This window comes from Poecilia reticulata, chromosome 7, assembly GCF_904066995.2.
Source record: "Poecilia reticulata chromosome 7, P_reticulata-male-v2, whole genome shotgun sequence".
Classification (NCBI taxonomy): Eukaryota; Metazoa; Chordata; class Actinopteri; order Cyprinodontiformes; family Poeciliidae; genus Poecilia; species Poecilia reticulata.
The window spans coordinates 11,713,743-11,723,935 of NC_088836.1; the positions used below are offsets into that span (position 1 = coordinate 11,713,743).

The following is a 10,193-nucleotide window of genomic DNA, read 5'->3' on the forward strand; positions in this document are numbered from 1 at the left end:
GAAATTATTTTCACAGATCTTAAAATTAATAAATGAGTTTTTATGGCTTGACTGAACTTAAATCAGATTGTAATAAGTCATCAGTAATCAGAATGTATGTTTTTAGATTTTCCTCAACTGGTTTTGTTTTTCCAACTAAGTCTCTTTATACTTCAGTATTTTTTCACACTTTCAGCATTTAGATACAATTATTTTGATTTCTGTTTGTTTTCAGGATCCCCCATATGATTTAAAAGACAATAAGGAATCTACAAGAAAAAAATTAAGTGGTTCATATAATGTGAAATAAGAGCTGTCACAGAGCTGCTGCAATTCACTAGTCCTTAGACGTTTATGTCTCCTGTAATGTTTCACATGTTACGCAAAGTTGATTTCAGCAGCGAAGTTTTTTTTTCTTAATTATTCTGACCAAAAATTAAATGTAACAACTGTTAAAAGGGAAAATGGTAAACATTGTTGTGTTTTTATCCTTCCAGAGTATATTTTGCTCCTTATTGTGGTCACCAGTATATATACTGCATATACTTTCTCCCACACACACCTACACACACACACTGACACACACAGGATAATTATTGTGGTCATAGGGTAAGCAATAAAAAACTGAATCTAGTGTAGCTCCTGTATCTTCATGTACAAACAAGAGATTATGAGTGATGACTAAACCAAGCTTTATTTCAGATCAAAGAGAGTACTGAAGGGAGGAGATAATGTTGGAGAGAAAAGAAAGAAAATTGATTAGGACTGGTAAAATGAGGGTAAAATTAAGATTAATGTTATAATATTCATTTTTAATTTTCTTAACACAAACAGTTCCAGCTGACAAACTTGTCACAAATGAAAATAATGTCAATAGTTTTATGTAAAATGTCCTTTTTTACCCACTGTACTTGTAGATTCATTCTTTAGTACCATTTAATACAATTTCTAGCAACAAACATTGCACCAAATTAAGCTTTGTTGTTCTTTTTGTGGCATAAAACTGAACCAGAGAAATTTGTAACAGTCCAGAAAAAAACAAAAAAAACAAAGCGTGGTCAGTTTTAAAAAGCGCTGCCACAGATTGAAGAATCCATCCTTTCTTCTGAAGAAAGGACCACTGAAGGCAGGTCAGGACAGGCTCCTGCAGACAAGGTGATAATTGCCAGGCCATCATCCATGTACACAAGCAGCAGCATGCCTGTTGCAAATTCAGCTGACAAATATTAAAAAAAGCTTGTGCGCCTTCAAACTCACACTTAGAATCGCCATAGAGTGTGGATACTTTACATATGAACATAGTGTAGAATGGCTATTTTCACTTGCTTTGTAATTGTACATCAAAATGGAAAAGAGACTATTTGTAGTCTTAATGAATTATTTTCTTTTCACTTTTATGCTTTACAAAACTGACAGAAAAAAATATGACCAAATTAAAATAGCATAAATGCAAAAATTAGGGGCGAAATTACTCTACCCTCAATTTGCATTTCATAAATCATTTACTGTGCCCTGTGACAGACTGGCAACCTGTCCAGGTGACCCCGCCTCTCGCCCGGAACATTAGCTGGAGATAGGCACCAGCACCTCCCGACCCCACTAAGGGACAAGGGTGTAAAGATAATGGATGGATGGATGAAAATCATTTACTGCATTTCTGAAAACCAAAAACTTAGACATTTTGATTAATTTGAAAAACATCCTGTAACATGCAGCGGGGGTAGTAGGAAGCAGTTTCCTGGAGTGATGTTCATGCAAGAAACTGACCTGGCCACCACAGTCCATCACTTGTAAATGTTAGTAATAAAATACTGATTATGTATGTGGTTAAGTGCCAAGTTATTCATCCCTCTTGTAAATTTAGATTTAATTTTTTTATTCAACCAAGAACTTTGTTTCTGTCAGAAAATGAGACAGGGATCCTAAAAGAAATATTGCAAAACTATTTAAAAGGAGTTTTTTCTACATTTTATCTAAAAAACTGTATGTTGACAATTATTTTACTAAATAAGAGATTTCTTTTAACTTAACTCCGCCAGGGGTACAAATATATCTATTTGTTCCAACAACTAGACTCTTCTCTAGAGGCCTACACGTGTGTATCAAGTGAGTTTTCCCAGATTTCATTGCTTGGCAGAGAAAGTATGGTGATGTGGCTGTGAATGATGCATTTGGAAAGTAAGGGAAGGATGCATTGTGCAGGACTTGTTGGGACCTGCGTCCTAACGGAGAGACGCTAATAGCTGGGAAGAGGAGCTCCTCACAAGCTGTAGGGAAGTACATGCTGGAGCCTGCATTTCTGCTGCATCACACACACACACACACGCCCCACACAACTCACTCCCATCACACACGGTTTTCATGCGCACAATCACACTCGTGCACACACACATACATGCACGCACGCACACATGCTGAGTCTGAAAGTATGGAGAGAGGTCTTGTAATTTGACAATGCTGAGGTGTTAGATCTCATTTCCAGTCGCGGTGACGCTCGTCTGCATCCAAGCTAAGGCATCATCTTTAAGAGGCAGGAGAGCGGCAGAGTTTCAGAGCTATTATCACTAATGTGTGTTGTCTTGACTAGACAAGGAGGGGGGATTACCAGGCTGGCTTAACATGGGCTTGGATGGGATTATGGTGTGTGGAAACATTATGAAAGATGGGGGGGAGGTAAAAAGAATCAGTTCTTCTGTTCTCTGCCCTCTTATAATGGTGGATCCTTCGGAATGCGGCCATAAATCTAACATTTCGTCACAACTGGAGCTGGAGACCTGAGAGGGAAGGATTTAACAATAAAAGCTTGATGCAACAGGTAGCTCAATTTCTTGTAATCTCCAAAAGCGGTGCCTTGCCACCCAGTCTTAGTGGGAGGCAAAGAGCTGGGAAAAGAGGCAACTGATTATAGTCAATATTCCCCTGCTGGCATTCCCCACTACCTGAGGCTACAAGGAATGAGCATAGACTTAGATGGTTGACTATATTTAGCAATGTGACTCTACGTATCCACAGAGAAACGTTTCTAAGATTTAAAAAAAATAATAATAATGAAACTCTAATCTTTGACTGTCTCCTTCCATTTAAAGAACCTGTTATTCTTATATTTTCTTTCCAGACCTTTAATTACAGAATAATTATCTGTCATTTCTTCCTACTTACTGTAGAAGTAACCTGGTAAGTATATTCAAACAGTGCTTCCCAAAAATGTATGCTTTTTCAACAAGCCAACTTTTTGTCACAAACCACAAACTTCACTGTTTTTTTCTGAGATATCTCCACCATCTGATCGACTGAGCTTGAGGTATTTTCAAGAGTGCAATATGCAAGCATATTAATCTCTAAATATACAAAGTTGGTAGAGACAACAGTCATACTCAATAAATCAGAATATCTATTTTTTTGATGAAGATCGTTTGTCAGACTAAAAGCACGTTTTGGAAACAAAAACCTTTAATCAGATATTAAATATGCTTTTAATGACGTATTAAAATGTTTTTGTTATTCTGATCTAATATTGTGTTTTCATTCCCTTTAAGCAGCAAATCATCATAATTAGAAAGAATACTCAAAAACATCAGTCTGTGTCTAATTAATTTAAATAATGTGTTTGAGTGAAAGTTGTTACTAAATGAAATTAATTTTACAATAGCATTCTAATAATATTGAACATGACTGCACCTCAAAAGACTTTCAGCTAGCAGAGAAAGACGGTTAATAAAAATATCGACTCAGGGAGGTTGAATACAAATGAACAGCACTCAGATTTTACGTGATTTTACAAGATACACACAACAAGCAAATTAGGTGCGATATTACAATTGTCTAATTTTTAAGATCTTAACAAGTTAATAAAGGGACAGAAAAAAGCTCTGCTGTACTATTTTCCTTTTGGAACAGATCATGTGCATTTGTAGATTTCTTTCTTTTTACATCTAGAATTATTTTAATTTCTTTTAGTTTTACAGTAATGTTTGTGCAGATATATTTACATAAATGTATGTCTTCATGTCTAAAAAATAAATAAAAGATTAAAACGAATAAAGTTCTAATTTATAATAGTGTTTGAAACCATGTGTCAGGTTACTTCCATTTCATGATAATGTGCTACTTTGGGTTAGTCCATCCCATAAAATCCCAATAAAATACATTTTTTACAAGTTTGTGTTTGTTATCTGATAAAAAATATTTTGAAAAGCTTACAAGGTGCAGATCCTACTGGAAGAGATTACATATGCTTTATTTTTCTTAGCAGATTTCCTTAAAAAATTCTTAGCAGTAAGTTTATTTGGTTTTAAAAAGAAAAGAATTGATTCATAGCTCAAGAAGAGTTTGTTTTTCATCCCATCCTGATTTTGCTCTCCAATTCTACCGCCAAGCCCAGAAGACAGAGCAAAGCTTTATAAAAGATTAAATCCCTCACTCTGATCCCCTTGTTTAATGGCAGTGGAGGCACTAAAATAATCACAGGTTATCTTCTCAATCCCTATTTTCAGAAAAAGTCATTTTCCAGTCAAACACTCCTTTGTGTCTTCTCTTGAGATGATAGCAAAACAGTTTATCGCCTCAGAGAAAAACAAAAATCAACCGAGGAGAGCTAATGCTTTTTTTCTCTGAGCGTCAACAAGTGCTTTTTGCCAACATTACACAACGAAAACCAAAGTTGTCGTGATGTTTGGTAGACGTTCAAGTTGACATTTTGAAAGTGTTTCAATGGTGAATGTAGGAACTTATTCAGCTTTAAACTGATCCAGGTTCAGCTGGAGGTTTCTTTCTGTCATGAAGGAGTTGAACAGGAAGAGGGAATGATGCAAAGTGAGTAACCAAAACCACAAGTTTGACTTCCTTAGGTTGACAACTTTGTACCAATTGGCACCGCAAACTAAATTTGACTGCATAACAAATAAGTAGGCTCAAATTGGAACTTATGCGGTTAAAGTTGAACCTGATGATTGGGTTGTATTAAACCGATTTGATACTTTTTTTTATGAATTAAACTTTGCAATGTTTTTTAAGAAGACATTTGTTGTAAACTTTAATGAATAATTAAAGCTGAAATGAAGCAAACTGAATATAGCTACTGATCCAACTTGACATCAACCAAGAAATCATTACTGATATAAATTTGTTGTAAAAGTATTATTGAGTGCACTTTAAAAATTAGGTAACTTTATGTTATTAAAGGTAACATTTAAACAGTAATGATTTCTTGGTTAATGTCAAGTTGTCATAACAAAGACATTTTGAATAATGTCAACTTTGTATTAAAAGTGTCATAATTTACCGAATGACGCTTTATGACAACAGTCACAAATATTCATAAAGGCTTATTCATGTTCATGACAGATGTTATGTCATGTTTATGAAAGTGTCATGACAGTCTTATTCACCCCCCTTCAAATAAAGTGTTTTGTGAATTTGATCTGTTTTAGGCATGAAACGCAGTCTAAAGCCAGGGTCAGCAACCTTTACAAGACATTAATGTTTACTGCAGAAGTTTAAAAATAATTTGGCTGAAGATGTAAAATATCAAGTCTATTGAAGTGTGTGAGAAGAATCCTAACTGTAGGATAGTTTTTTGTTATTCAAAGTAATCTGTGTAGTTTAGTAGGTTGGTAAGCACACCAGAAGTGTAAGGATCTTAAGCCTATTTACTTCAAATCTCCATAAAATAGTTGGTAGAAATGATTCTTTATCATCTCTATCAAGTATCAGATGAAAACACCAAATTTTAAAAGCAAACAGAGGGATCTGTTTTTGGCTCATTGCATTATTTTCCTCCAGTTAATTTTTTCTTCTTCTGTTTTTTGGGTTATGTGAATGCAATGTGGTAGAGAGGTTTAAAGGAGACAAAGAGGGGATAGAGAGACAGAATTTATCAGAGGATAGAAAGGAAAACTTTTGGGCGCCAGAGGTGACAGCCATGAGTGCGTGCTAAGACGGGGAAGAAGGAAAAGACAGAGAAAGAAAAGTGGCGGGTCAAAGACCACCGCTCTAATGTCCAAGGCAGGATCTTCTTACATCACCGAGGACAGACTGAAGGAGTCCATCATGCATGGTTACTCCAAGCAAACACACAGCCCCCGAGGACTTCAGCCTCACACACAGAGTGAGGGGAGAGCGGTTTGTCTCTTGTTTCTCTTGTTTCAGGGAGGTCAACTGTGTGACAGTCGGAGGTGACACCTTTCCAGCGAGAGGTTTCTCATTGGTTTGATGACAAATTACGCAGCTCCCATTTCACCTGTCTTTCACCACTGTCACATCACCTTATACTCCTTTATGCTTCTAATGTAAATATCCTCGCTTTGGTTTCTGTCAGGGAAGTTCCTCAAAGAGAGATGACGATCAAGACTTTCTTGGCCAACTTCCACTTTTTTCTGGTCTGGCATGTTTATTTCAGTTTTTGCATATTTCTTTTTATTTTTTTCAAACTCTAAATAAAATACAACAAAACTACAATAATAAGTTATTGGATAGTTAGTAACTTGGAATAGAACAGACATTAAGAAACTACATTTTTTCCTCCATTTGGATCTCAAAGAATTTGTCTGAACCTGCACCTCAGTTCTGCTAAACTAAAATAAATAACTATCAAATTACATCCAGTTGGATGCTGGTTTATAAACAGAATATGGAGAGTCGATGCACTTCATAAGCAGTAAAAGAGAAAAAGGTTTACAGATTTGACATGCTGATAATTATCTATTGGTACTTATTCAAGCTCTGCTACCCATGGAACATTTTCAACACAATGTGTGGGTTATATCAGCAATACATATGTGATGTTGTCCTAAACCTATGTTTGATGGAAGGTTAGGCACATCATCAGATGAAGATCTGTGCATGATTGATTGTGTTCGGCCTTCCCTCTATCCTAAACTTTGGTTTCTCACGATGCATATTTCAAATCGTCTTTTATTATTATTATTACTATGTCATCTGCACCAACCCATATTTACTATGACTCTTTAATGCATATTAAATGCCGTTATTTAAATATTCTCAAAACTATGAAAGAATATGTCAGTGTCACACACTTAGGACAAAATGTTTCTAAGCAGTTCCATTGGACGAGACTTTCTCTGCTGTGCTCATCAGGCAGATTTCTAGAAATTTTAATAGAAGACAAGATAAATCACTGGACCCGCTTTTGCCTGCACTCAACACGCCTGCACATGTGCTGGCTGGGTTGAATGTGTGAGAATGAGTGTCTCCGTGTGAATATTGATGAGTGTGTGACTAACGCTGAGACAGAAAGAGAAAAAAAAGCTCCTGCATGCACAGACAGGGAAACTGCATGTCAAGGCCTCAAACGTGTGTGTGTGTGTGTTTGTCTACTCACGGTCCATGTGGCGGACTTGGCGGTGCTGGACTGCTGGAAGGACACCTGGAAGGCGTGCTGCCCCGGGTAGTCGGTGTTGGAGGGGATTGCCGGGGCAGGGGACAGGCCCTCGAAGGTGGAGTTGGGCTGGGAGTAAGGCGAAGGGGTGGGCACGGCCGACGAAGACGTGTTCTCGGAGCTGTAGGGGCTGGCGGACGTGGCGCGGCTCCCCAGGCTCTCCATGCTGCTGCTCAGCAAGTTGTACTGGGACTGGGGGGAGAAGCCAAGAGGGAAGAGAACCAAACAGGTGAAAAAGGGAGGGAGCAGGAAGGCAGAGGGAGGACACAGCTAGAGGTGCGAGAGAGACAGAGATTTTGGAAGCTTAAGGGAGGTCAGGTTACAGAAGAAGAGGGAGATCTGTGTGTGCACTGTGTGTGATGCTGCATGTGTAGGGTCCCACATCTGCATTTTTTGGTGAAATGTACACATCCTAACACTCAAAGTTGTGTACAATTTAAGGGCGGTCGTACAGAGTTCCTTGTGGCTATGTGATGCATGTTGTACAACACAGACATGACAAGGTTTGCCAAAGTGCATGCCATTTCCAATTTTTTTTCTCTCCAGAATGTTTGTGAAGAGCGATGACGTGCTGAATGTAAAAATAAGTGTTAATGACTTTATATTAGGCCCAAACTTGGCTCTTCGTAAACTACCTTAGGATTTTCTGTCGTAGTATGTCCACAAAAACACACAAAAGAATAATTTTTAAAAAAATCATAAACTACATAAGCAAGTTCACCCGTTCACTTTGCACGATGATCATTAACAGTAATTTTCTTGATGTATCTTCAATAACTAAAATCCATACAATTAAAGTGAAAGTAATAGTAAAAATAATCTAGATTTTAAAAACAAACCAGATTTTTTTGTTTTGTTTTTTATTTAGACATGTCAAGAAACTACATTAGAAAAATTTACAACCAGCCAAAGAAAATTAAAAAAAATGTTTTACCTTCTTTTTCACGTAGTACATCCTCTAGAGCATTGGTCTCATTTATCAAATCTTCCGCCAGTCAAATGTCCAAACACAATAGAGCACCGCAGAGTGCAGGAGCATAGCCTATAACCTCAGACCTCAAGCAAGGTGTGCGTCAGTAGACATGTTCTACTGCACACTCAAGGCACATGTGCTGCCAGGACAAGGGGGAAAAAAAAGGTGAGGACTGGTGTGGAGAGAGAGGAATGATACACTGAGATGAGGGGAGAGAAGTGGAGAAGGAAAAGAGGGATGGGAACCCAAAAAATGGTACGACATTCTAATTATGGCATGCCCGGACATAGACGGCAATGCCGGGGCGCATGTACACACTTGCTCCGAAACACCTTGTAAAGGCCTACTCTAAGTCAACACTGTCTGGTCTGACATCGAGAGTAAGATGCAGGGTGTGTGAGCAAGGAGAGAGGGAGAGAGAGAGAGGAAAGAAAAAAAACACAAAAGAACACAAGTTCAAAGGTCAGAACCCCCACCTTCCTGCACTGCAGATCTATCTCACTCTAAATGAGAATCTGAATTGACTGTATTGGTGAGGTTTGTGTACGCAAACCTGACCAATACAGGCAGTAACATGGTCAGGTAGTCAGCACTCTCAGAAGTTGAAGCTTCCAACGACTTTGCAAGCTTGACAAAAAATAATGTTATATGTTTCACATGAATTGGAAAGTAGACAAAAGTTTCAAACTTAACCTGATGGATTTTGATTTCTCAACTGTGTGTTTGCCAAAAATATTAAGTGTCCAATGAGTCACGGTTTTATTTTTCAGGAGTACCACATGGACAGAGTGAATTTATTTATGTTTCTGTGAAAATACATTTCAAGTTCTTTAAAAATTTAGTTACACGTGTTTCATTGAAGAGCACATTTTTAAACCCAATGTCAGTTAAACGTTAATAACATTGCAATAAAAAATGGACCCAAAAAGCCTGTGCTGTATTTGGCACGTTAATCTCTCTTTAAATAAGAACTTAAAAACTTTTTTGCCTTTTCTTTTTATCTTTCATATGATGTCTTGGACTGTCTGTGCAGTCCAAGACATCATAAGCTTGCCAAATCTTGCCTTAAGAATTATGTTAACTGCATGAGCCAATAAAATGAGTTGTTAAAGTCAATAGTACTTGATGATGATTAGTGGATTCTGAGGTTTCATTTTAAGTTTTATACAGACTCAGAAGCATTGCATGTCCTGCTTAATGTCATGTGAAGTGCATTGAAAAAGTTTAATTTCCCGTGAACTATTCTTAAATACACATTTGTCCCCCGCCTGAGTCAATACATCGTTCTGGTTGTGGCAGAACCAATGCTGTGGGGATGTTTTCTTCATCAGGGACAGGAAAGCTGCTCAGAAAACTGCAAGAAAACCCACTAACAATGGCCTAATCTAAGTGCAAAGTTAAATTCAGAATCTATGAGATGAATTTCAAACTATTGTTTGCACTCAAACTCCACCCAATCTTTCTTAGATTGAGCCAATTTGCAAAGAAGAATGGGCAAAGAATTGAGAGTCGAGATGGTGGTGAAATCCTATAAAATATGTGGAGCTGTACTTGGAGCGGAACGTGGCTCTGCTCAATATTTACTCAGAGGGACTGCATATAAATACACAGCATACTTGTTGTATTTTTCATTTGTGAAAAATGTAAAATCATCAACGTCTTATTTCTAGATTGCTCACACACACATAAAAAATCCAATTAAATCAAACTTAAGTGTAAGGTTATAACGTGACAAAGCAAAATATTGTTTCTCTCCTTGATTACTTCCTTCTTTGCTCCTTTCTTTTTTTTCCTTCCTTTGCTCATTCATTTTTTCATTCCTTTCATCCTTCATTTTTTCCTTTT

General features: G+C 37.3%; 1 protein-coding gene across 4 annotated transcripts in view; it reads right to left on the reverse strand.

Moving 5' to 3' along the window:
• tp73 (tumor protein p73) overlaps positions 1-10,193 on the reverse strand; it is a 42,926-nt gene that overhangs the window by 9,330 nt on the left and 23,403 nt on the right. For 3 of the 4 annotated variants that reach the window (XM_008414745.3, XM_008414746.3, XM_081608879.1), the window contains one exon: positions 7,319-7,567. In XM_008414745.3, the coding sequence (XP_008412967.1) occupies positions 7,319-7,567 (249 nt within the window). Of the gene's footprint in view, positions 1-7,318; positions 7,568-8,309; positions 8,937-10,193 lie in introns of those variants that run through there. The other variant, XM_008414747.3, reaches the window with a different exon arrangement.